At 51.4% G+C, this 27,184-nt stretch overlaps 1 protein-coding gene across 5 annotated transcripts in view; it reads left to right on the top strand.

Moving 5' to 3' along the window:
• ino80 (INO80 complex ATPase subunit) overlaps nt 1-27,184 on the top strand; it is a 116,261-nt gene that overhangs the window by 65,491 nt on the left and 23,586 nt on the right. For all 5 annotated transcript variants that reach the window (XM_071412591.1, XM_071412590.1, XM_071412589.1 and 2 more), the window contains exons 27-29: nt 17,055-17,182; nt 23,853-23,947; nt 25,294-25,366. In XM_071412591.1, the coding sequence (XP_071268692.1) occupies nt 17,055-17,182; nt 23,853-23,947; nt 25,294-25,366 (296 nt within the window). The remainder of the gene's footprint in view (nt 1-17,054; nt 17,183-23,852; nt 23,948-25,293; nt 25,367-27,184) is intronic.

Here is a 27,184-nt window from a genome sequence, read left to right as displayed (position 1 = left end):
CCTCTGTTCCCTTCTCCTGTAGTGTGTGGTAGGGGGGGAACCCTCCTCTGTTCCCTACTCCTGTAGTGTGTGGTAGGGGGGAACCATCCTCTGTTCCCTACTCCTGTAGTGTGTGGTAGGGGGGAACCCTCCTCTGTTCCCTACTCCTGTAGTCTGTGGTAGGGGGGAACCCTCTGTTCCCTACTCCTGTAGTCTGTGGTAGGGGGGAACCCTCCTCTGTTCCCTACTCCTGTAGTGTGTGGTAGGGGGGAACCCTCCTCTGTTCCCTACTCCTGTAGTCTGTGGTAGGGGGGAACCCTGCTCTGTTCCCTACTCCTGTAGTGTGTGGTAGGGGGGAACCCTCCTCTGTTCCCTACTCCTGTAGTCTGTGGTAGGGGGGAACCCTCCTCTGTTCCCTACTCCTGTAGTGTGTGGTAGGGGGGGAACCCTCCTCTGTTCCCTACTCCTGTAGTCTGTGGTAGGGGGGAACCCTCCTCTGTTCCCTACTCCTGTAGTGTGTGGTAGGGGGGGAACCCTCCTCTGTTCACTACTCCTGTAGTGTGTGGTAGGGGGGGAACCCTCCTCTGTTCCCTACTCCTGTAGTGTGTGGTAGGGGGGAACCGTCCTCTGTTCCCTACTCCTGTAGTGTGTGGTAGGGGGGGAACCCTCCTCTGTTCCCTACTCCTGTAGTGTGTGGTAGGGGGGGAACCCTCCTCTGTTCCCTACTCCTGTAGTGTGTGGTAGGGGGGAACCGTCCTCTGTTCCCTACTCCTGTAGTGTGTGGTAGGGGGGGAACCCTCCTCTGTTCCCTACTCCTGTAGTGTGTGGTAGGGGGGAACCCTCCTCTGTTCCCTACTCCTGTAGTGTGTGGTAGGGGGGGAACCCTCCTCTGTTCCCTACTCCTGTAGTGTGTGGTAGGGGGGAACCCTCCTCTGTTCCCTAATCCTGTAGTGTGTGGTAGGGGGGGAACCCTCCTCTGTTCCCTACTCCTGTAGTGTGTGGTAGGGGGGAACCATCCTCTGTTCCCTACTCCTGTAGTGTGTGGTAGGGGGGAACCCTCCTCTGTTCCCTACTCCTGTAGTCTGTGGTAGGGGGGAACCCTCCTCTGTTCCCTACTCCTGTAGTGTGTGGTAGGGGGGAACCCTCCTCTGTTCCCTACTCCTGTAGTGTGTGGTAGGGGGGGAACCCTCCTCTGTTCCCTACTCCTGTAGTGTGTGGTAGGGGGGAACCCTCCTCTGTTCCCTACTCCTGTAGTGTGTGGTAGGGGGGAACCCTCCTCTGTTCCCTACTCCTGTAGTCTGTGGTAGGGGGAACCCTCCTCTGTTCCCTACTCCTGTAGTCTGTGGTGGGGGGAACCCTCCTCTGTTCCCTACTCCTGTAGTCTGTGGTAGGGGGGAACCCTCCTCTGTTCCCTACTCCTGTAGTGTGTGGTAGGGGGGAACCCTCCTCTGTTCCCTACTCCTGTAGTCTGTGGTAGGGGGGAACCCTCCTCTGTTCCCTACTCCTGTAGTGTGTGGTAGGGGGGAACCCTCCTCTGTTCCCTACTCCTGTAGTCTGTGGTAGGGGGGAACCCTCCTCTGTTCCCTACTCCTGTAGTCTGTGGTAGGGGGGAACCCTCCTCTGTTCCCTACTCCTGTAGTGTGTGGTAGGGGGGAACCCTCCTCTGTTCCCTACTCCTGTAGTCTGTGGTAGGGGGGAACCCTCCTCTGTTCCCTACTCCTGTAGTCTGTGGTAGGGGGGAACCCTCCTCTGTTCCCTACTCCTGTAGTCTGTGGTAAGGGGGGAACCCTCCTCTGTTCCCTACTCCTGTAGTCTGTGGTAGGGGGGGAACCCTCCTCTGTTCCCTACTCCTGTAGTGTGTGGTAGGGGGGAACCCTCCTCTGTTCCCTACTCCTGTAGTGTGTGGTAGGGGTGGGAACCCTCCTCTGTTCCCTACTCCTGTAGTGTGTGGTAGGGGGGGAACCCTCCTCTGTTCCCTACTCCTGTAGTGTGTGGTAGGGGGGGAACCCTCTGTTCCCTACTCCTGTAGTGTGTGGTAGGGGGGAACCATCCTCTGTTCCCTACTCCTGTAGTGTGTGGTAGGGGGGAACCCTCCTCTGTTCCCTACTCCTGTAGTGTGTGGTAGGGGGGGAACCCTCCTCTGTTCCCTACTCCTGTAGTGTGTGGTAGGGGGGAACCATCCTCTGTTCCCTACTCCTGTAGTGTGTGGTAGGGGGGAACCCTCCTCTGTTCCCTACTCCTGTAGTCTGTGGTAGGGGGGAACCCTCCTCTGTTCCCTACTCCTGTAGTGTGTGGTAGGGGGGAACCCTCCTCTGTTCCCTACTCCTGTAGTCTGTGGTAGGGGGGAACCCTCCTCTGTTCCCTACTCCTGTAGTGTGTGGTAGGGGGGAACCCTCCTCTGTTCCCTACTCCTGTAGTCTGTGGTAGGGGGGAACCCTCCTCTGTTCCCTACTCCTGTAGTGTGTGGTAGGGGGGAACCCTCCTCTGTTCCCTACTCCTGTAGTCTGTGGTAGGGGGGAACCCTCTGTTCCCTACTCCTGTAGTCTGTGGTAGGGGGGAACCCTCCTCTGTTCCCTACTCCTGTAGTGTGTGGTAGGGGGGAACCCTCCTCTGTTCCCTACTCCTGTAGTCTGTGGTAGGGGGGAACCCTCTGTTCCCTACTCCTGTAGTGTGTGGTAGGGGGGAACCCTCCTCTGTTCCCTACTCCTGTAGTCTGTGGTAGGGGGGAACCCTCCTCTGTTCCCTACTCCTGTAGTGTGTGGTAGGGGGGGAACCCTCCTCTGTTCCCTACTCCTGTAGTGTGTGGTAGGGGGGGAACCCTCCTCTGTTCCCTACTCCTGTAGTGTGTGGTAGGGGGGGAACCCTCCTCTGTTCCCTACTCCTGTAGTGTGTGGTAGGGGGGAACCGTCCTCTGTTCCCTACTCCTGTAGTGTGTGGTAGGGGGGGAACCCTCCTCTGTTCCCTACTCCTGTAGTGTGTGGTAGGGGGGGAACCCTCCTCTGTTCCCTACTCCTGTAGTGTGTGGTAGGGGGGAACCGTCCTCTGTTCCCTACTCCTGTAGTGTGTGGTAGGGGGGGAACCCTCCTCTGTTCCCTACTCCTGTAGTGTGTGGTAGGGGGGGAACCCTCCTCTGTTCCCTACTCCTGTAGTGTGTGGTAGGGGGGAAACCCTCCTCTGTTCCCTACTCCTGTAGTGTGTGGTAGGGGGGGAACCCTCCTCTGTTCCCTACTCCTGTAGTGTGTGGTAGGGGGGGGGACCCTCCTCTGTTCCCTACTCCTGTAGTGTGTGGTAGGGGGGAACCCTCCTCTGTTCCCTACTCCTGTAGTGTGTGGTAGGGGGGAACCCTCCTCTGTTCCCTACTCCTGTAGTGTGTGGTAGGGGGGAACCCTCCTCTGTTCCCTACTCCTGTAGTGTGTGGTAGGGGGGGAACCCTCTGTTCCCTACTCCTGTAGTGTGTGGTAGGGGGGAAACCCTCCTCTGTTCCCTACTCCTGTAGTCTGTGGTAGGGGGGAAACCCTCTGTTCCCTACTCCTGTAGTGTGTGGTAAGGGGGGGAACCCTCTGTTCCCTACTCCTGTAGTGTGTGGTAGGGGGGGGAACCATCCTCTGTTCCCTACTCCTGTAGTGTGTGGTAGGGGGGAACCGTCCTCTGTTCCCTACTCCTGTAGTGTGTGGTAGGGGGGGAACCCTCCTCTGTTCCCTACTCCTGTAGTGTGTGGTAGGGGGGAACCCTCCTCTGTTCCCTACTCCTGTAGTGTGTGGTAGGGGGGGAACCCTCCTCTGTTCCCTAATCCTGTAGTGTGTGGTAGGGGGGAACCCTCCTCTGTTCCCTAATCCTGTAGTGTGTGGTAGGGGGGGAACCCTCCTCTGTTCCCTACTCCTGTAGTGTGTGGTAGGGGGGAACCATCCTCTGTTCCCTACTCCTGTAGTGTGTGGTAGGGGGGAACCCTCCTCTGTTCCCTACTCCTGTAGTCTGTGGTAGGGGGGAACCCTCCTCTGTTCCCTACTCCTGTAGTGTGTGGTAGGGGGGAACCCTCCTCTGTTCCCTACTCCTGTAGTGTGTGGTAGGGGGGGAACCCTCCTCTGTTCCCTACTCCTGTAGTGTGTGGTAGGGGGGAACCATCCTCTGTTCCCTACTCCTGTAGTGTGTGGTAGGGGGGAACCCTCCTCTGTTCCCTACTCCTGTAGTCTGTGGTAGGGGGGAACCCTCCTCTGTTCCCTACTCCTGTAGTGTGTGGTAGGGGGGAACCCTCCTCTGTTCCCTACTCCTGTAGTCTGTGGTGGGGGGAACCCTCCTCTGTTCCCTACTCCTGTAGTCTGTGGTAGGGGGGAACCCTCCTCTGTTCCCTACTCCTGTAGTGTGTGGTAGGGGGGAACCCTCCTCTGTTCCCTACTCCTGTAGTCTGTGGTAGGGGGGAACCCTCCTCTGTTCCCTACTCCTGTAGTGTGTGGTAGGGGGGAACCCTCCTCTGTTCCCTACTCCTGTAGTCTGTGGTAGGGGGGAACCCTCCTCTGTTCCCTACTCCTGTAGTCTGTGGTAGGGGGGAACCCTCCTCTGTTCCCTACTCCTGTAGTGTGTGGTAGGGGGGAACCCTCCTCTGTTCCCTACTCCTGTAGTCTGTGGTAGGGGGGAACCCTCCTCTGTTCCCTACTCCTGTAGTGTGTGGTAGGGGGGAACCCTCCTCTGTTCCCTACTCCTGTAGTCTGTGGTAGGGGGGAACCCTCCTCTGTTCCCTACTCCTGTAGTCTGTGGTAGGGGGGGAACACTCCTCTGTTCCCTACTCCTGTAGTGTGTGGTAGGGGGGAACCCTCCTCTGTTCCCTACTCCTGTAGTGTGTGGTAGGGGGGGGAACCCTCCTCTGTTCCCTACTCCTGTAGTGTGTGGTAGGGGGGGAACCCTCCTCTGTTCCCTACTCCTGTAGTGTGTGGTAGGGGGGGAACCCTCTGTTCCCTACTCCTGTAGTGTGTGGTAGGGGGGAACCATCCTCTGTTCCCTACTCCTGTAGTGTGTGGTAGGGGGGAACCCTCCTCTGTTCCCTACTCCTGTAGTGTGTGGTAGGGGGGGAACCCTCCTCTGTTCCCTACTCCTGTAGTGTGTGGTAGGGGGGAACCATCCTCTGTTCCCTACTCCTGTAGTGTGTGGTAGGGGGGAACCCTCCTCTGTTCCCTACTCCTGTAGTCTGTGGTAGGGGGGAACCCTCCTCTGTTCCCTACTCCTGTAGTGTGTGGTAGGGGGGAACCCTCCTCTGTTCCCTACTCCTGTAGTCTGTGGTAGGGGGGAACCCTCCTCTGTTCCCTACTCCTGTAGTGTGTGGTAGGGGGGAACCCTCCTCTGTTCCCTACTCCTGTAGTCTGTGGTAGGGGGGAACCCTCCTCTGTTCCCTACTCCTGTAGTGTGTGGTAGGGGGGAACCCTCCTCTGTTCCCTACTCCTGTAGTCTGTGGTAGGGGGGAACCCTCTGTTCCCTACTCCTGTAGTCTGTGGTAGGGGGGAACCCTCCTCTGTTCCCTACTCCTGTAGTGTGTGGTAGGGGGGAACCCTCCTCTGTTCCCTACTCCTGTAGTCTGTGGTAGGGGGGAACCCTCTGTTCCCTACTCCTGTAGTGTGTGGTAGGGGGGAACCCTCCTCTGTTCCCTACTCCTGTAGTCTGTGGTAGGGGGGAACCCTCCTCTGTTCCCTACTCCTGTAGTGTGTGGTAGGGGGGGAACCCTCCTCTGTTCCCTACTCCTGTAGTGTGTGGTAGGGGGGGAACCCTCCTCTGTTCCCTACTCCTGTAGTGTGTGGTAGGGGGGGAACCCTCCTCTGTTCCCTACTCCTGTAGTGTGTGGTAGGGGGGAACCGTCCTCTGTTCCCTACTCCTGTAGTGTGTGGTAGGGGGGGAACCCTCCTCTGTTCCCTACTCCTGTAGTGTGTGGTAGGGGGGGAACCCTCCTCTGTTCCCTACTCCTGTAGTGTGTGGTAGGGGGGAACCGTCCTCTGTTCCCTACTCCTGTAGTGTGTGGTAGGGGGGGAACCCTCCTCTGTTCCCTACTCCTGTAGTGTGTGGTAGGGGGGGAACCCTCCTCTGTTCCCTACTCCTGTAGTGTGTGGTAGGGGGGAAACCCTCCTCTGTTCCCTACTCCTGTAGTGTGTGGTAGGGGGGGAACCCTCCTCTGTTCCCTACTCCTGTAGTGTGTGGTAGGGGGGGGGACCCTCCTCTGTTCCCTACTCCTGTAGTGTGTGGTAGGGGGGAACCCTCCTCTGTTCCCTACTCCTGTAGTGTGTGGTAGGGGGGAACCCTCCTCTGTTCCCTACTCCTGTAGTGTGTGGTAGGGGGGGAACCCTCTGTTCCCTACTCCTGTAGTGTGTGGTAGGGGGGAAACCCTCCTCTGTTCCCTACTCCTGTAGTCTGTGGTAGGGGGGAAACCCTCTGTTCCCTACTCCTGTAGTGTGTGGTAAGGGGGGGAACCCTCTGTTCCCTACTCCTGTAGTGTGTGGTAGGGGGGGGAACCATCCTCTGTTCCCTACTCCTGTAGTGTGTGGTAGGGGGGAAACCCTCTGTTCCCTACTCCTGTAGTGTGTGGTAGGGGGGAACCCTCCTCTGTTCCCTACTCCTGTAGTGTGTGGTAGGGGGGGAACCCTCCTCTGATCCCTACTCCTGTAGTGTGTGGTAGGGGGGAAACCCTCCTCTGTTCCCTACTCCTGTAGTGTGTGGTAGGGGGGGAACCCTCCTCTGTTCCCTACTCCTGTAGTGTGTGGTAGGGGGGGGGAACCGTCCTCTGTTCCCTACTCCTGTAATGTGTGGTAGGGGGGGAACCCTCCTCTGTTCCCTACTCCTGTAGTGTGTGGTAGGGGGGAAACCCTCCTTTGTTCCCTACTCTTGTAGTGTTTGGTAGGGGGGGAACCCTCCTCTGTTCCCTACTCCTGTAGTGTTTGGTAGGGGGGAACCCTCCTCTGTTCACTACTCCTGTAGTGTGTGGTAGGGGGGAACCCTCCTCTGTTCCCTACTCCTGTAGTGTGTGGTAGGGGGGAAACCCTCCTCTGTTCCCTACTCCTGTAGTGTTTGGTAGGGGGGAACCCTCCTCTGTTCCCTACTCCTGTAGTGTGTGGTAGGGGGGAAACCCTCCTCTGTTCCCTACTCCTGTAGTGTGTGGTAGGGGGGGGAACCGTCCTCTGTTCCCTACTCCAGTACTCCAGGGCCTGCTGGCTGTGCTGTGAACCAGAGGAACCAGGGAGGGTAAAGCCCGTGGGAGAACCACAGCTAAGCAGGAGAGGGATAGCCTGGGTCAGGGGTTGAGTCGGGACTCATATAGAACCTTCCTGTCACAGTCCTGTCACTTCCAGGGCGTGCGTGTCCCTGCTAAACCTCAGCCTCGTGATGAAACGCGTAAAGGGGAGACCTGCTACAGGGTGCGTCTCCATGACAGAGCTGCTGCTGGAGGGCAGAGAGGTCAGATGACTGATGTGTAGTGAGGGCTAAAGGTTTACCCACACTTCCACTCTCACAGACCTAGCAACCCTACACTTTACATCGTGATGATGTCTCACTTTTGCTGTGGACTCGTATTGCTTTTATCTGATTGTCTTTGGCCGTGGGAATTGTGTGTGTGTGTGTGTGTGTGTGTGTGTGTGTGTGTGTGTGTGTGTGTGTGTGTGTGTGTGTGTGTGTGTACAGTCTAAGAGCTTGTGAAGTTTTCGGGGAAAAGGACAAAGTGAGGAAGTTTGTAGTTTGACCATTGGTCATTGTTGCAGTGCTTAGGCAATGGTAATATTCTGTACAGTACTGTGTGTGTGTGGCTCAGAACAGTCTCATTCACAAAGCAGCACTGTATTCAGACTCGTAGGGATGTCTTCTCGCCTTGCACAGAAACTCTTCCTCTTTCTGTGTGTGACTAATATTCAGACCGCGTTATAACCGTTTGATTTGTAGATTTACACACGCATGTTCCATACGCACAAAAAGCTTATTTCTCTCAGATTTTGTGCTCAAATTTGTTTACGTCCCTGTTAGTGAACATTTCTCCTTTGCCAAGATAATCCATCCACCTGACAGGTGTGGCATATCAAGAAGCTGATTCAACAGCACGGTCATTACACAGGTGCACCTTGTGCTGGGGGACAATAAAAGGCCACTCTAAAATAGGTAGTTTTGTCACACAACGTTTTGAACTGTAACTCAGTCAAATCTTTAATTTTGTTACATGCTGTGTTTATATTTGTGTTCAGTACAGAATGATAGAAATTACAGTTCGTTCTATAAATGTGTTTACTATAGAATGATAGAAATTACAGTTCGTTCTATGTGTCCTGCTGCTGCATTGTGGGGTTTGTCGCCAAGGCAACAGAAGACTGTTCTGCTAGTTTCTTGTTGGTTAGTGCTATCTGGGATCCTTGGGATGTCCATACCCATTAGACCCTAACCTTAACTCCTAAACTCTAACCTTAACCCCTAACCTTAACTCCTACCCTAACCTTAACCCCTACCCTAACCTTAACCCCTAAACCCTAACCTTAACCCCTACTCTAACCTTAACCCCTAACCTTAACTCCTACCCTAACCTTAACCCCTACTCTAACCTTAACTCCTACCCTAACCTTAACCCCTAAACTCTAACCTTAACCCCTACCCTAAACGTAACTCCTAAACTCTAACCTTAACCCCTAACCTAACCTTAACCCCTAACCTTAACTCCTACCCTAACCTTAACCCCTACTCTAACCTTAACTCCTACCCTAACCTTAACCCCTACTCTAACCTTAACCCCTACCCTAACCTTAACCCCTAAACTCTAACCTTAACCCCTACCCTAAACGTAACTCCTAAACTCTAACCTTAACCCCTAACCTAACCTTAACCACTACCTTAACCTTAACCACTACCCTAACCATTTTAAATGTCAACTTCAATGTGGGATAGGGATGTCCCAAGGACAAACAACTCTCTCTATACCACCTCTTTCTCTCCCTCTCTCCCCTTATCTCTCCCTCTCTCTCTACCACCTCTTTCTCTCCCTCTCTCCCCTTATCTCTCCCTCTCTCTCTACCACCTCTTTCTCTCCCTCTCTCCCCTTATCTCTCCCTCTCTCTCTACCACCTCTTTCTCTCCCTCTCTCCCCTTATCTCTCCCTCTCTCTCTACCACCTCTCTCTCTCTCTCTCTCTCTCTCTCTCTCTCTCTCTCTCTCTCTCTCTCTCTCTCTCTCTCTCTCTCTCTCTCTCTCTCTCTCTACCACCTCTCTCTCTCTCTCTCCCTCTCTTTCTCTCTACTCCCTCTCTTTCTCTCTCTCTACTCTCTCTCTACCACCTCTCTCTCTCTCTACCACCTCTCTCTCTCTCTACCACCTCTCTCTCTCTCTACCATCTCTCTCTCTCTCTACCATCTCTCTCTCTCTCTACCACCTCTCTCTCTCTACCATCTCTCTCTCTCTACCACATCTCTCTCTCTCTCTCTCTCTACCACCTCTCTCTCTCTACCACCTCTCTCTCTTTCTCTCTCTCTCTCTCTCTCTCTACCACCTCTCTCTCTCTCCCTGTTTTAGGAATCCCAGCCCCACACCTTTAGAACAAATGACTGCTATGATGAATGTTTGTTTGAGCATGACGTGAGCCACTTACCAGTATCAGTCACGAAATCAAGCTTTTGATTGGACAAAACAAAGACGCCAGTGGCTTGAGTTGTTGTTGATGATGATTGATGAAAGAGTTTTGACCATAAAAAGAAAGACTCGTTAGGTGAACATTAGGCTGGTGTCAAAGGTCACGTCTTTGTACTGTCTATCTCTGTGTCCTCTTAGCTGTTGAGGGACATGAACGGAGAGGCTTCATAGAGCACTACATTATTTACTAAATCATTTATAAGCAGAGTCATGTGACCTAAAGGGTGATAAAAAAAGAAATCCCCACAGCTGATGCTGGAAAGCACCAGAAAGAAAAATTCGGTGCAAAGTTCCTAACGAGGACCTGGCTACAACACCCTGTTGTCTGTGTGGCGTCTGTCACAGTGAGTTAGTAGGAACAGGTTTCCTGAATGACTGGTCTCTCACTATAGCTTCTGTTTATTGTGGGAGCCTGCGCTGTAAGCTAGGAGGCAAGTGTGTGTATGTGTGTGTCTTTCTCTCTGTCTGGTCGGGGCTGTGGGAAACAGTATTGTCTTCCTGTCCCTTCAAGAATCTCCGCTCTCCACTAAAAAGACAGGAAACCTCCCTGGCCTTCTGATGGAGAGAGAGACACACACACACACACACACACACACACACACACACACACACACACACACACACACACACACACACACACACACACACACCGAGAGAGGGGCTTTCTTATAGAGAGGCAGAAACAACACTGTCAGGCAGCTAGCCTAGCGCTGATAGCTACGTCATTGTTTACTGTCTGACTGGCGTTGGCCATGGCTGAAGGCCTGTACTTGATGCTAACCTTGGTTCCATCCTACACGTCGGACTTAGCTTATCCAGGTCCTGGGCAGCGTATTAGTAAAACCAGGTGGCCAGCTCAGCTAGGGTTGACCACCCCTGAAGTCCATTTGCTCCTCATCAGGCCTACAGGGGGCGACCTTACCCACATTATGCCTGCCTGGCCCACTGGGTCTGGCTTTGGGATCTGGAGGGAAAACACAGTGTTTCTCTCTCTCTGTCTCTTCGCCAGAGTTGGGCCTGACTCTTGACAAAGACCTGCCTGTGTGTAATATATCTTAAGGACAGGCTTCACAGTGCTCTGTTCCGCTCTGTTCCGTTCTGTTCTGCTCTGTTCTGTTCTGCTGCTCCGTTCTGCTCTGTTCCGCGCTGCTCTGTTCCGCTCTGCCCTGCTCCGTTCTGTTCTACTCTGCTCCGTTCTGTTCCGCTGTTCTGTTCCTCTGCTCTGTTCTGCTCCGTTCTGTTCTACTCTGCTCCGTTCTGTTCCTCTGCTCTGTTCTGCTCCGTTCTGTTCCGCTCTGCTCCGTTCCGCTCTGATCCGTTCCGCTCTGTTCCTCTCCTTTCCCTATGTGACCTACTTGTTGTGTGTGTGTACTGACATGTGACCTACTGGTTGTGTGTCTGTACTGACACGTATGTGAAACTGATAGATGTTTTAAATGTATGTCAATTGTAAAGTATTTTGTCTGTAATTACTTTTTTGTTATGTGGGACTCAAGTAAGACTAGTTGTCGGCTAATGGGATCCTAATATATCAAATATCTGTTCCTCTCTGCTCTGTGGTGAGACCAGGCCACTGTGGTGAGACCAGGCCACTGTGGTGAGACCAGGCCACTGTGGTGAGACCAGGCCACTGTGGTGAGACCAGGCCACTGTGGTGAGACCAGGCCACTGTGGTGAGACCAGGCCACTGTGGTGAGACCAGGCCACTGTGGTGAGACCAGGCCACTGTGGTGAGACCAGGCCACGGTGGTGAGACCAGGCCACGGTGGTGAGACCAGGCCACGGTGGTGAGACCAGACCACGGTGGTGAGACCAGGCCACTGTGGTGAGACCAGGCCACTGTGGTCTCTTGCCAACTAAACACAGAGTAGAACAGACCACTGTCTTCTTCAGAGAGCCTTCAGAGAGCCTAGAGCTTAGTCTGTCAACTGAGGCAGAAATTCACAGGTTTCAGTTTTTCAATCTGTCACACTTTAGAAAAACAACAAAATTGGTTGTTCCAGGTCCACAACAATGCTTAAACCACATCAGGAAACCACTTTTGAGGTCCGGGACAAATCTAAGAAATGTATATATTTTTGTTTAGTACCCTTTAATTCAAGTGAGCAGGCACCTAGCACTGTTGGGTTAGCAGTATTTCTGTAGTACAGGCACCTAGCACTGTTGTTGGGTTAGCAGTGTTTCTGTAGTACAGACACCGAGCACTGTCGTTGGGTTATCAGTGTTTCTATAGTACAGGAGATGGAGTTTGCCAAACAGAAGGCCACTGGATTGATATACGTTCTATTGTTTTCAACTTTATTTCGTTGTCCAGCAGCCAAAAGCATTATCTTAGTCATATTAGCATCCCGCGCTAGTTAGCATCCCGCGCTAGTTATTTCATCTTTAGATCTCCCCCTCTTTCTACATTTCTAACACCTATCTCCATATTTGTCCATGAAACAACTTTCCCTGTAAATTAGCATTTTTGGATCATTGGCGCATAGGCCTACCGCCGTGTTCACGTCGCTGCGCCTAAAATGTGAACAAATAATCGTTTTTCAACTTTCTGATCTGTTCCATTGGCCTTATGACTTGATACAGCGTATACCTCCACTACACTACTTTGATACGCATCAGTGGGCATATTGGAAGGGTAGGGGTGTTGAGGGGGACGTAGCACCCAGTGAAAAGTCTAAATAATAATACAGCATTCAACATAAAAATGTAAAAAATTAAAACAAACTTGACTATTCCTGTATTAGCAGACCGATATAGGATATAGCCGTGTGTAACTCTAATGAAGAGGGTCGGATAGGGTAGTGAGGAGGTAATGGAGTGGGTTGGATAGTGAGAAGGTAATGGAGAGGGTAGTGAGGAGGTAATGGAGTGGGTTGGATAGTGAGAAGGTAATGGAGAGGGTAGTGAGGAGGTAATGGAGAGGGTTGGATAGTGAGAAGGTAATGGAGAGGGTAGTGAGGAGGTAATGGATAGGGTTGGATAGTGAGAAGGTAATGGAGAGGGTAGTGAGGAGGTAATGGAGAGGGTTGGATAGTGAGAAGGTAATGGAGAGGGTAGTGAGGAGGTAATGGAGAGGGTTGGATAGTGAGAAGGTAATGGAGAGGGTAGTGAGGAGGTAATGGAGAGGGTTGGATAGTGAGAAGGTAATGGAGATGGTTGGATAGTGAGGAGGTAATGGAGAGGGTTGGGTAATGGAGAGGGTTGGATAGGGTAGTGAGGAGGTAATGGAGAGGGTTGGATAGGATAGTGAGAAGGTAATGGAGAGGGTTGGATAGTGAGAAGGTAATGGAGAGGGTTGGGTAGTGAGGAGGTAATGGAGAGGGTTGGGTAATGGAGAGGGTTGGATAGGGTAGTGAGGAGGTAATGAAGAGTGTTGGATAGGGCAGTGAGGAGGTAATGAAGCGTGTCGGATAGGGCAGTGAGGAGGTAATGGAGAGGGTTGGATAGGGTAGTGGGGAGGTAATGAAGAGGGTTGGGTAGTGAGGAGGTAATGGAGAGGGTTGAATAGGGTAGTGGGGAGGTAATGAAGCCTGTTGGATAGGGTAGTGGGGAGGTAATGGATAGGCTAGTGGGGAGTTAATGGATAGGGTAGTGGGGAGGTAATGGATAGGGTAGTGGGGAGGTAATGGATAGGTTTGGATAGGGTATTGAGGAGGTAATGAAGAGGGTCGGATAGGGTAGTGAGGAGGTAATGAAGAGGGTCGGATAGGGTAGTGAGGAGGTAATGGATAGGGTAGTGGGGAGGTAATGAAGAGGGTCGGATAGGGTAGTGAGGAGGTAATGAAGTGTGTCGGATAGAGTAGTGAGGAGGTAATGGATAGGGTAGTGAGGAGGTAATGGATAGGGTAGTGGGGAGGTAATGAAGAGGGTCGGATAGGGTACTGAGGAGGTAATGAAGAGGGTTGGATAGGGTAGTGAGGAGGTAATGAAGAGGGTTGGATAGGGTAGTGAGGAGGTAATGAAGAGGGTTGGATAGGGTAGTGAGGAGGTAATGAAGAGGGTTGGATAGGGTACTGAGGAGGTAATGAAGAGGGTTGGATAGGGTAGTGAGGAGGTAATGAAGAGGGTTGGATAGGGTACTGAGGAGGTAATGAAGAGGGTTGGATAGGGTACTGAGGAGGTAATGAAGAGGGTTGGATAGGGTAGTGAGGAGGTAATGAAGAGGGTTGGATAGGGTAGTGAGGAGGTAATGAAGCCATTTTGCATTATGCTGAAAAAAACATGTATTTATAATGTCAAGCTATTCGTGTTGTTTTGGAAGGAGGTAGACAACCAAAGTCCTCTGTCATTTCAACAACAAAAAAATCTATCCCGTTTTATTTGAATCACTCCTTTTCAGAAGTGGTAGTTTAAAATAACACTTCCATATACAGCTCTGTGTTTGGTGAGGCTGTGAGGTCTCTGGGGTTTAGGCAAAGTGGCTGTTAGAAATGCTTCTGTGGTGAGTGAAAAGTTGAAGTGTTGCTCTGTTGTTTGGATGCAATGTAAAGGTCAAACACAGCAGACAAAAAAAACAACTCCCTCTTTTGGCAGCAAATTGTTTAAATCTTCAACAAAATTGCAAAAAGCTCTCGACTGTGTTTTAGTGAAGGTAATGGAAATGTTTGTTTGTCTTAGCAGAGGATTATAAACAGCCTGTGGTGTTACCTTTAATGGTTCTGGGGAGTACCCTGGTCTGTTGGGTCGGGGCAGTACCCTGGTCTGGGGAGTACCCTGGTCTGGATGGTTCTGTACCCTGGTCTGGGTGGTCTGTTGGGTCTGGGTGATCTCTCTTTCATCTCACTCCTTCCATCCTGTGTCTCTCCCTCTCTTTCTCCCCCTGTGTCTCCCCTTCTCTTTCTCCCCCTGTCTCCCCTTTGTCCCCCTGTCACCCCTTCTCTTTCTCCCCCTGTCTCCCCTTTGTCCCCCTGTCACCCCTTCTCTTTCTCCCCCTGTGTCTCTCCCTCTCTTTCCCCCTCTCCCTGTGTGTCTCTCTTCCTCTGACCCCAGAGCATATTACAGGTCTTTGATGGTGGGGCATGGTGTTTGTCTTGGAGGCCTGGTGAAAAGGCTTGTCTGGTACAGACTGCCATCCATGTCACGACTGTTACCAGCCTTATTACTGAGCCAGACTGTATCTACTATCTGTCTCAGCCACAGCTCCCTCTGTCTGTCTGCCTCTCTGTCTGTCTGCCTCTCTGTCTGTCTGCCTCTCTGTCTGTCTGCCTCTCTGTCTGTCTGCCTCTCTGTCTGTCTGCCTCTCTGTCTGTCTGCCTCTCTGTCTGTCTGTCTGCCTCTCTGTCTGTCTGTCTGCCTCTCTGTCTGTCTGTCTGCCTCTCTGTCTGTCTGTCTGCCTCTCTGTCTGTCTGTCTGCCTCTCTGTCTGTCTGTCTGCCTCTCTGTCTGTCTGTCTGCCTCTCTGTCTGTCTGTCTGCCTCTCTGTCTGTCTGTCTGCCTCTCTGTCTGTCTGTCTGCCTCTCTGTCTGTCTGTCTGCCTCTCTGTCTGTCTGTCTGCCTCTCTGTCTGTCTGTCTGCCTCTCTGTCTGCCTCTCTGTCTGCCTCTCTGTCTGCCTCTCTGTCTGTCTGTCTGCCTCTCTGTCTGTCTGTCTGCCTCTCTGTCTGTCTGTCTGCCTCTCTGTCTGTCTGTCTGCCTCTCTGTCTGTCTGTCTGCCTCTCTGTCTGTCTGCCTCTCTGTCTGTCTGCCTCTCTGTCTGTCTGCCTCTCTGTCTGTCTGCCTCTCTGTCTCTCCGTCTGCCTCTCTGTCTCTCCGTCTGCCTCTCTGTGCCTCCGTCTGCCTCTCTGTGCCTCCGTCTGCCTCTCTGTGCCTCCGTCTGCCTCTCTGTGCCTCCGTCTGCCTCTCTGTGCCTCCGTCTGCCTCTCTGTGCCTCCGTCTGCCTCTCTGTGCCTCTGTCTGCCTCTCTGTGCCTCCGTCTGCCTCTCTGTGCCTCCGTCTGCCTCTCTGTGCCTCCGTCTGCCTCTCTGTGCCTCCGTCTGCCTCTCTGTGCCTCCGTCTGCCTCTCTGTGCCTCCGTCTGCCTCTCTGTGCCTCCGTCTGACTGTCTGTGCCTCCGTCTGACTGTCTGTGCCTCCGTCTGACTGTCTGTGCCTCCGTCTGACTGTCTGTGCCTCCGTCTGACTGTCTGTGCCTCCGCCTGACTGTCTGTGCCTCCGCCTGACTGTCTGTGCCTCCGTCTGACTGTCTGTGCCTCCGTCTGACTGTCTGTGCCTCCGTCTGACTGTCTGTGCCTCCGTCTGACTGTCTGTGCCTCCGTCTGACTGTCTGTGCCTCCGTCTGACTGTCTGTGCCTCCGTCTGACTGTCTGTGCCTCCGTCTGACTGTCTGTGCCTCCGTCTGACTGTCTGTGCCTCCGTCTGACTGTCTGTGCCTCCGTCTGACTGTCTGTGCCTCCGTCTGACTGTCTGTGCCTCCGTCTGACTGTCTGTGCCTCCGTCCGTCTGTCTGTGCCTCCGCCTCCGTCCGTCCGTCCGCCTCCCTCCTTCACTTCCCCAGAACTCTATACAAGCTTATGAATGACTCCACTGACTCGTTGATCCTAATGAGCTCTGCTCTGTTGTCTGACACAGGACTAGATAATCCTGTGTCCTCTGTTGATAGGATAGCACTGTGTCCTCTGTTGATAGGATAGCACTGTGTCCTCTGTTGATACGATAGCACTGTGTCCTCTGTTGATAGGATAGCACTGTGTCCTCTGTTGATAGGATAGCACTGTGTCCTCTGTTGATAGGATAGCACTGTGTCCTCTGTTGATAGGATAGCACTGCGTCCTCTGTTGATAGGATAGCACTGCGTCCTCTGTTGATAGGATAGCACTGCGTCCTCTGTTGATAGGATAGCACTGTGTCCTCTGTTGATAGGATAGCACTGCGTCCTCTGTTGATAGGATAGCACTGTGTTCTCTGTTGATAGGATAGCACTGTGTCCTCTGTTGATAGGATAGCACTGTGTCCTCTGTTGATAGGATAGCACTGTGTCCTCTGTTGATAGGATAGCACTGCGTCCTCTGTTGATAGGATAGCACTGCGTCCTCTGTTGATAGGATAGCACTGTGTCCTCTGTTGATACGATAGCACTGCGTCCTCTGTTGATAGGATAGCACTGTGTCCTCTGTTGATAGGATAGCACTGTGTCCTCTGTTGATAGGATAGCACTGTGTCCTCTGTTGATACGATAGCACTGTGTCTTCTGTTGATACGATAGCACTGGTTGCTTTTTCAGATTTAAGATCATCAATAGCTTTCAAGTTATGATGTTGATGTCCTGGAACGTGGCCAAACATCCTCCAAAACATCAGTTACTGGTTCAAATCAACAAGACCTCAGAACACAAGGAATCTCGCTGCTTCCAAAAGCAAATGTATAATTTCTGATCATAAAAGTGGATTTAAGATGCTCAACATGTACTGACCTGTTCTTGTTTCTCGCCCTTCTGCCCTCTCTGTTTCAGACAAGGAGACCCTGATCACTGACAGTGGGAAGCTGCACACTCTGGATCTGCTGCTGTGTCGCCTCAAGACTCAGGGACACCGCGTCCTCATCTACTCCCAGATGACTCGCATGATAGACCTGCTGGAGGTGAGTGCAGTAGAGTGCAGTAGAGTGCAGTAGAGTGCAGTAGAGTGCAGTAGAGTGCAGTAGGGTGCAGTAGGGTGCAGTAGAGTGCAGTAGAGTGCAGTAGGGTGCAGTAGGATAGTCTCAAGGGTCACTCATCTACTGTTAGGCGACATCATGGTCATCAGAGTGAGAGACGTCCACAGAAACAGTGCTGCTGGCCTGTGATTATAATGCATCTCAGAGTAGGACTGCTGGATCAGGCCCCCCCCTAAACTGATCCTAGATCAGCAGTCCTGGGACGCTTTATGAATACTGGCCTTGATGTTTGGAAAAGCTTCAAATTAGTGGATTCAGCCACACCCGTTGCTGACAGGTGTATAAAATCAAGCGCACAGCCATGCAATCTCCATAGACAAACATTGGCAGTATAATGGCCTCACTGAAGAGGTCAGTGACTTTCAACGTGGCACCGTCATAAGATGCCTCCTTTCCAACAAGTCAGTTTGTCAAATTTCTGCCGTGCTAGAGCTGCCCCGGTCAACTGTACGTGCTGTTATTGTGAAGTGGAAACATCTAGGAGCAACAACGGCTCAGCCGCGAAGTGGTGGGCCACACAAGCTCACGGAACGGAACCGCAGAGTGCGTAGCGCGTACAAATCGTCTGTCCTCTGCTGCAACACTCACTACCGAGTTCCAATCTGCCTCTGGAAGCAACATCGGCACAAGAACTGTTCGTCAGGAGCTTCATGAAATGGCTTTCCATGGTCGAGCAGCCTCACACAAGCCTAAGATCACCATGCGCAATGCCAAGTGTCGACTGGAGTGGTGTAAAGCTCGACGCCATTGGACTCTGGAGCAGTGGAAACGCATTCTCTGGAGTGATAAATCACGCTTCACCATCTGGCAGTCCGACGGACAAATCTGGGTTTGGCGGATGCCAGGAGAACGCTACCTGCCCCAATGCATAGTTCCAACTGTAAAGTTTGGTGGAGGAGGAGTAGTGGTCAGGGGCTGTTTTTCATGGTTCGGGCTGGGGCCTTTAGTTTCAGTGAAGAGAAATCTACAGCATACAGTGACATTCTAGACGATTCTGTGCTTCCAACTTTGTGGCAACAGTTTGGGGAAGGCCCTTTCCTCTTTCAGCATGACAATGCCCCCGTGCACAAAGCAAGGTCCATACAGAAACGGTTTGTTGAGATCGGTGTGGAAGAACTTGACTGTCCTGCACAGAACACCCTTGTGGCCTGCTGGAGGTCATTTTGCAGGGCTCTGGCAGTGCTCCTCCTGCTCAAAGGCGGAGGTAGCGATCCTGCTGCTGGGTTGTTGCCCTCCTACGGCCTCCTCCACGTCTCCTGATGTACTGGCCTGTCTCCTGGTAGCGCCTCCATGCTCTGGACACTATGCTGACAGACACAGCAAACCTTCTTGCCACAGCTCGCATTGATGTGCCATCCTGGATGAGCTGCACTACCTGAGCCACTTGTGTGGGTTGTAGACTCCGTCTCATGCTACCACTAGAGTGAGAGCACCGCCAGCATTCAAAAGTGACCCAAAAATCAGCCAGGAAGCATAGGAACTGAGAAGTGGTCTGTGGTCACCACCTGCAGAACCACTCCTTTATTGCGGGTGTCTTGCTAATTGCCTATAATTTCCACCTTTTGTCTATTCCATTTGCACAACAGCATGTGAAATGTATTGTCAATCAGTGTTGCTTCCTAAGTGGACAGTTTGATTTCATAGAAGTGTGATTGACTTGGAGTTACATTGTGTTGTTTAAGTGTTCCCTTTATTTTTTTGAGCAGTGTAGTTTGCAGGGGTTAACCACACACACACACACACACACACACACACACACACACACACACACACACACACACACACACACACACACACACACACACACACACAGTTCCAGAAATGTTATGATGGGGGTCTTTGCTGCTGTACACCGTTCAGTCAGATCTGTCTGCAGTCTTATTTACTGCTCCTCTACACCAAGGCTCTTGGATCAGGACAATCACCGCATTGCGTCTGCTGCATATATTTCAAGAACAGCAGGCGTATGCCAAGACCACTCACTGAAAAATGCATGAGCCATTCTGATGGGGCTATGCTGCTCTAAACGATCCAATTTGGATTTTGTAGTGACTAGCCTTTATTCATTGAGATATATCGTTTTCACTCATTATTCATTCATTCATTCTCCAGATGGTTCATGTGGTCCAGGTCTGTCTCAGTCACGACCAGGACGCTGGAGACTGAAGTCAAGAGTACTAGCTTTGTTAGAATAAAGATACTTGATGTCGGTATGTCGCCGCTCTGCTGGCCAGGAGGAACACTGCCGAGACCTGAGTGACTGGCTAGGATTCACTCACGGGGCAGAACGAAAAGTGGGAGAGGCAGGGTTGAGTAAGGGGGAGATGAGGAAGTTTTAGGGAGGTGGAGGAGATTAGAGGTTACAGTTGAGAGAGGTACATGGATACAGGGGAGGAGGAGTGGGAGAGAGGCAGCTCTTTCTGTCATTTCCAATTCATTGGCGAGAGCCCTAGAGCCAATCAGAGGTGGTTAGCATCAGAGACGAGGGTCTAATGGTCCTCATGTAGTTTTCAACAGGGCCAGATGGGTTGAGTGGGTACCGGGGCCAGATGGGTTGAGTGGGTACCGGGGCCAGATGGGTTGAGTGGGTACCGGGGCCAGATGGGTTGAGTGGGTACCGGGGCCAGATGTGTCGAGTGGGTACCGGGGCCAGATGGGTTGAGTGGGAACCGGGGCCAGATGTGTCGAGTGGGAACCGGGGCCAGATGCAGGTAGACACAGGAAACCTCCCAAATGGCACCCTATTCCCTACATAGTGCACTTCTTTTGATCAGAGTCCTATGGTCAAAAGTAGTGCGTTTATAAATGGGGAATAGGGCACTACGTAGGGAATAGGGTGCTATTTGCACAGAACCCCGGGAGAGCTGGAGCTGTGGATGCCACAGTGGTGGTAATGGATTGGTAAAGGGGTGTCTGGTATGTTATTGGTAGGGAGGTGTGTGTGTGTGTGTGTGTGTGTGTGTGTGTGTGTGTGTGTGTGTGTGTGTGTGTGTTGCAAGTGGCTCAAAGGGGGGATAGTGGGCTCGGGAAGGGGACTTATAGTGTGTGAGAGTTGGTAAATGGTCTTGGAGAGAGTTTGAGGTATGGAATTGGAAGCAGGTGACAGTTGGTCATGGGGGGACTGTGGAATGTAGTCTTGTGTCAGGGGGCTAATGGTGAACAGGCCAGGTGTAGTAGTGAGAGGTGGTAGTAGTGATGTAGTCTTGTGTCAGGGGGCTAATGGTGAACAGGCCAGGTGTAGTAGTGAGAGGTGGTAGTGCTGAGTGATTGGTGCTTTTTGAGGTCAGTTTGGTTTTGGTTCGATACAAATTTTGGGACTGTTGGAAACTACAACTCCCTACTACATCGCGCAGTTCAGGCTTGATCTGATTTATCTCTAGAGAAACTGCGCAATATACGCGATTTTAGCTTACAGGAAAAAAATGGAATTGAAATTATTGAACAACGCCAGAGAATTCGTTTTTAAAAACAAAAAAAATTACAGAAATGTCAGTTAATCACTCAGCACTAGGAGATGGGGATCAACACCTTGCCACCAGACTATTTATAGACTATTCTTCATAAGCTAAAGAGTGAAAAGCCCAGATAGAATAAGGGAAGTGTGTCGGCCCTAAGACTGATCCCTGGGGGACCCCCATTGTACTCACACTGGCCCCTGGGCGAAATGGGACCAAAGAGCTAAGTAAATACATTCTGTTGAGGTTTTCCCACCACTTATAGTAAAACTAGCATTTCACATGTGACTAAATCAGTTTCACCTCATTATACCGTCTGACCCCTGTTCTAACACAACAGTAAAACAAAGCCTAGCATTTGACATGACACAAAATCAGTGTCCACTCATGAACTGTCAGTGTCCCAAGGTGGGCCAGTGCTGTTCCAAGGGCCAGAGGTTGAGAAATAATGGAATCGAGCTATGTTTCTCAACAAATGTTAGCTCCAGGGATAGGCCTGCTATGTTGTGGTTATGCCCTGTGCAGAGACTGCGGACCATTTAAAATGAAAGCTACCACTTGGAAACGTGTTATTTTAGTGTCAGCTCACAAACTGAGGGAGCGTTCAGCAACAAAATAAATAACTGAATGACCAGGTCAGCATTAACAGCATCCAATGGACTGGAGGTTGAAAAACAGATTGATATCCTGCGGTGTGGATGAGTGAACTCCAAACCTGTAATCTGTGGTTCTGTGTTGTGGCCCACTTCAAGCTGTGTAAGTTATCTTGTGTCTCGAGGGAGTGGAGAAAATCTCTGGTCAGGAACAGGCTGGCTCAATCTAGGACCCCAAAAAACTTACAGGCTCTCCACAGTGATTTCACGTTCTATCCAAACCGAGCTAGGGAACTCTGTTTGCGTCGAGTTCCAACAATGTATGTAGAACTACGTAGTGAGACAACAAACCTCTGTTGGATCCGTTGCACGGACGGTGTAAAGCCATTTTTAGCTGTTAGTTGACTCTGTAGCCCCCCCTTAGAGGACCGTTCTTGGAAACCAAGTAATTTGGTGTCAGCTCTCTGCCTGATGGACAGATCAGCAACATCCCACGGAGGAGGAGGAGGTTGAGGAAGAAAACATGGGTGTGGATTCATTCCCTGGGAGTTTGACGAGTGTGTACTTCAAAAATCCCTGTTGTCCCTTAGTGTTGCACTGTGAACCACACACAGCTCTCTGAGTTCTCTCATGACCCAGTGAGTGAAAGAGAAACCAAGACACATCTTGCCAGGTCCCAGACTCGAGCTGCGACCCAAAAGGACTGAACTGTCCGATTATGGTCTCTCTCTCTCTCTCTCTCTCTCTCTCTCTGTCTCGTGTTGTTCGTGTTGTTCTCTCTCGTCATTCCAGTTGTTCTCTCTCGCCATTCCAGTTGTTCTCTCTCGCCATTCCAGTTGTTCTCTCTCGCCATTCCAGTTGTTCTCTCTCGCCATTCCAGTTGTTCTCTCTCTCGCCATTCCAGTTGTTCTCTCTCGCCATTCCAGTTGTTCTCTCTCGACATTCCAGTTGTTCTCTCTCGTCATTCCAGTTGTTCTCTCTCGCCATTCCAGTTGTTCTCTCTCGACATTCCAGTTGTTCTCTCTCGTCATTCCAGTTGTTCTCTCTCGACATTCCAGTTGTTCTCTCTCGACATTCCAGTTGTTCTCTCTCGCCATTCCAGTTGTTCTCTCTCGTCATTCCAGTTGTTCTCTCTCGCCATTCCAGTTGTTCTCTCTCGGCATTCCAGTTGTTCTCTCTCGTCATTCCAGTTGTTCTCTCTCGACATTCCAGTTGTTCTCTCTCGACATTCCAGTTGTTCTCTCTCGACATTCCAGTTGTTCTCTCTCGACATTCCAGTTGTTCTCTCTCGACATTCCAGTTGTTCCCTCTCGACATTCCAGTTGTTCCCTCTCGTCATTCCAGTTGTTCTCTCTCGACATTCCAGTTGTTCTCTCTCGACATTCCAGTTGTTCTCTTTCGTCATTCCAGTTGTTCTCTCTCGCCATTCCAGTTGTTCTCTCTCGCCATTCCAGTTGTTCTCTCTCGCCATTCCAGTTGTTCTCTCTCGCCATTCCAGTTGTTCTCTCTAGCATTCCAGTTGTTCTCTCTCGACATTCCAGTTGTTCTCTCTCGTCATTCCAGTTGTTCTCTCTCGTCATTCCAGTTGTTCTCTCTCGACATTCCAGTTGTTCTCTCTCGCCATTCCAGTTGTTCTCTCTCGACATTCCAGTTGTTCTCTCTCGACATTCCAGTTGTTCTCTCTCGTCATTCCAGTTGTTCTCTCTCGTCATTCCAGTTGTTCTCTCTCGCCATTCCAGTTGTTCTCTCTCGCCATTCCAGTTGTTTTCTCTCGACATTCCAGTTGTTCTCTCTCGACATTCCAGTTGTTCTCTCTCGACATTCCAGTTGTTCTCTCTCGCCATTCCAGTTGTTCTCTCTCGCCATTCCAGTTGTTCTCTCTCGACATTCCAGTTGTTCTCTCTCGACATTCCAGTTGTTCTCTCTCGACATTCCAGTTGTTCTCTCTCGACATTCCAGTTGTTCTCTCTCGTCATTCCAGTTGTTCTCTCTCGTCATTCCAGTTGCTCTCTCTCGTCATTCCAGTTGCTCTCTCTCGTCATTCCAGTTGCTCTCTCTCGTCATTCCAGTTGCTCTCTCTCGTCATTCCAGTTGCTCTCTCTCGTCATTCCAGTTGCTCTCTCTCGACATTCCAGTTGTTCTCTCTCGACATTCCAGTTGTTCTCTCTCGTCATTCCAGTTGTTCTCTCTCGTCATTCCAGTTGCTCTCTCTCGTCATTCCAGTTGTTCTCTCTCGACATTCCAGTTGTTCTCTCTCGACATTCCAGTTGTTCTCTCTCGTCATTCCAGTTGTTCTCTCTCGTCATTCCAGTTGTTCTCTCTCGCCATTCCAGTTGTTCTCTCTCGCCATTCCAGTTGTTCTCTCTCGTCATTCCAGTTGTTCTCTCTCGTCATTCCAGTTGTTCTCTCTCGTCATTCCAGTTGTTCTCTCTCGCCATTCCAGTTGCTCTGTGTTGTGGCCCACTTCAAGCCAACTGAGTTCTCCTGTGACTCAACAAGAATAAGCTGTTATCTTAAAACCCTTTATCTCCCCCCCTCCCCTTCCAGGAGTACATGGTGTATCGTAAACACACCTACATGCGTCTGGACGGCTCCTCCAAGATCTCAGAACGCAGAGACATGGTGGCAGACTTCCAGAGCCGGTGAGTAGTCTGTCTCTTAGTTTATCTGTTTTCATCCTCAGTGGTGTAGGCTATTGGCTGTGGGTGGTTTTGACTCACTATTGTTTGTCTCTGTGTATCCTGGTTTGTCTCTGTGTATCCTGGTTTGTCTCTGTGTATCCTGGTGTGTCTCTGTGTATCCTGGTGTGTCTCTGTGTATCCTGGTGTGTCTCTGTGTATCCTGGTGTGTCTCTGTGTATCCTGGTGTGTCTCTGTGTATCCTGGTGTGTCTCTGTGTATCCTGGTGTATCCTGGTGTGTCTCTGTGTATCCTGGTGTGTGTCTGTGTATCCTGGTGTGTGTCTGTGTATCCTGGTGTGTCTCTGTGTATTCTGGTGTGTCTCTGTGTATCCTGGTGTGTCTCTGTGTATCCTGGTTTGTCTCTGTGTATCCTGGTGTGTCTCTGTGTATCCTGGTGTGTCTCTGTGTATCCTGGTGTGTCTCTGTGTATCCTGGTGTGTCTCTGTGTATCCTGGTGTGTCTCTGTGTATCCTGGTGTGTCTCTGTGTATCCTGGTGTATCCTGGTGTGTCTCTGTGTATCCTGGTGTGTGTCTGTGTATCCTGGTTTGTCTCTGTGTATCCTGGTGTGTCTCTGTGTATCCTGGTGTGTCTCTGTGTATCCTGGTGTGTCTCTGTGTATCCTGGTGTGTCTCTGTGTATCCTGGTGTGTCTCTGTGTATCCTGGTGTATCCTGGTGTGTCTCTGTGTATCCTGGTGTGTGTCTGTGTATCCTGGTTTGTCTCTGTGTATCCTGGTGTGTCTCTGTGTATCCTGGTGTGTCTCTGTGTATCCTGGTGTGTCTCTGTGTATTCTGGTTTGCATTAGTTCTGCTCTCTGTGGGCCTTTGACGCTCTGCTTCTAGTTGTGGTGAGCGTGTGATACATTGTAAACCATCTCTCTGGCTGTAAAATCTGCTGACGAGTATACGACCCTGCATCCCACTGCTGGCCAGATGCTGCTGAAAGTGGTGTTTGACGGCCAGTAGGAAGCACTCTTTCATCTGGTCAAAAAAAATATCCCAATGCCCCAGGGCAGTGATTGGGGACATTGCCCTGTGTAGGATGTGGTGTTTCAGATGGGACAGAGAGTCAGGACACCCGTTTAACGTCCCAACGTCTGGTGTTAACCCTGATGTCCTGGATAAATTCCCAATCTGGCCCTCATACCATCATGGCCACCTAATCATCCCCAGATTCCGATTTGGCTCATTCATCCCCCTCCTCTCCCCTGTAACTATTCCCCATGTGTTCTCAGTCATCTTACCTGGTAAAATAACGGATCATTGACAATAAATAATGTTCTTTCTCTTTCCTCCCTCCGTCTCTCAGGACTGACATCTTTGTGTTCCTCCTGAGTACGAGGGCTGGAGGTCTGGGCATCAACCTGACTGCTGCTGACACTGTGAGGAACTCTCTCATCCCCCACTTTCTCTCTCTCTCTCTCTCTCTCATCCCCCACTCTCTCTCTCTCTCTCTCTCTCTCTCTCTCTCTCTCTCTCTCTCTTCCCCCTCTTTCTCTCTCTCTCACTCTTCCCCCTCTTTCTCTCTCTCACTCATCCCCCTCTTTCTCTCTCTCTCACTCATCCCCCTCTTTCTCTCTCACTCATCCCCCTCTCTCTGTCTCTCTCATCCCCCTCTCTCTCTCTCTCTCATCCCCCTCTCTCTGTCTCTCTCATCCCCCTCTCTCTGTCTCTCTCCCTTAAAGTGGAGCCATTTAGATATGTATACATGTGTAACTGCAGTGTGGCTGGTATAACTGCAGTGTGGCTGGTGTAACTGCAGTGTGGCTGGTGTAACTGCAGTGTGGCTGGTGTGACTGCAGTGTGGCTGGTGTAACTGCAGTGTGGCTGGTGTAACTGCAGTGTGGCTGGTGTAACTGCAGTGTGGCTGGTGTAACTGCAGTGTGGCTGGTGTAACTGCAGTGTGGCTGGTGTAACTGCAGTGTGGCTGGTATAACTGCAGTGTGGCTGGTATAACTGCAGTGTGGCTGGTATAACTGCAGTGTGGCTGGTGTAACTGCAGTGTGGCTGGTGTAACTGCAGTGTGGCTGGTGTAACTGCAGTGTGGCTGGTATAACTGCAGTGTGGCTGGTGTAACTGCAGTGTGGCTGGTGTAACTGCAGTGTGGCTGGTGTAACTGCAGTGTGGCTGGTGTAACTGCAGTGTGGCTGGTGTAACTGCAGTGTGGCTGGTGTAACTGCAGTGTGGCTGGTGTAACTGCAGTGTGGCTGGTGTAACTGCAGTGTGGCTGGTGTAACTGCAGTGTGGCTGGTATAACTGCAGTGTGGCTGGTGTAACTGCAGTGTGGCTGGTGTAACTGCAGTGTGGCTGGTGTAACTGCAGTGTGGCTGGTATAACTGCAGTGTGGCTGGTATAACTGCAGTGTGGCTGGTGTAACTGCAGTGTGGCTGGTGTAACTGCAGTGTGGCTGGTGTAACTGCAGTGTGGCTGGTGTAACTGCAGTGTGGCTGGTGTAACTGCAGTGTGGCTGGTGTAACTGCAGTGTGGCTGGTGTAACTGCAGTGTGGCTGGTGTAACTGCAGTGTGGCTGGTATAACTGCAGTGTGGCTGGTGTAACTGCAGTGTGGCTGGTGTAACTGCAGTGTGGCTGGTGTAACTGCAGTGTGGCTGGTATAACTGCAGTGTGGCTGGTATAACTGCAGTGTGGCTGGTGTAACTGCAGTGTGGCTGGTGTAACTGCAGTGTGGCTGGTGTAACTGCAGTGTGGCTGGTGTAACTGCAGTGTGGCTGGTGTAACTGCAGTGTGGCTGGTGTAACTGCAGTGTGGCTGGTGTAACTGCAGTGTGGCTGGTGTAACTGCAGTGTGGCTGGTATAACTGCAGTGTGGCTGGTATAACTGCAGTGTGGCTGGTATAACTGCAGTGTGGCTGGTGTGGCTGGTGTAACTGCAGTGTGGCTGGTGTAACTGCAGTGTGGCTGGTGTAACTGCAGTGTGGCTGGTATAACTGCAGTGTGGCTGGTGTAACTGCAGTGTGGCTGGTGTAACTGCAGTGTGGCTGGTGTAACTGCAGTGTGGCTGGTGTAACTGCAGTGTGGCTGGTGTAACTGCAGTGTGGCTGGTGTAACTGCAGTGTGGCTGGTGTAACTGCAGTGTGGCTGGTGTAACTGCAGTGTGGCTGGTGTAACTGCAGTGTGGCTGGTATAACTGCAGTGTGGCTGGTGTAACTGCAGTGTGGCTGGTGTAACTGCAGTGTGGCTGG

The sequence above is a fragment of the Salvelinus alpinus genome, chromosome 8, assembly GCF_045679555.1.
Source record: "Salvelinus alpinus chromosome 8, SLU_Salpinus.1, whole genome shotgun sequence".
In the NCBI taxonomy this organism is placed as follows: Eukaryota; Metazoa; Chordata; class Actinopteri; order Salmoniformes; family Salmonidae; genus Salvelinus; species Salvelinus alpinus.
This window is presented reverse-complemented; position numbering and strand designations above follow the sequence as displayed.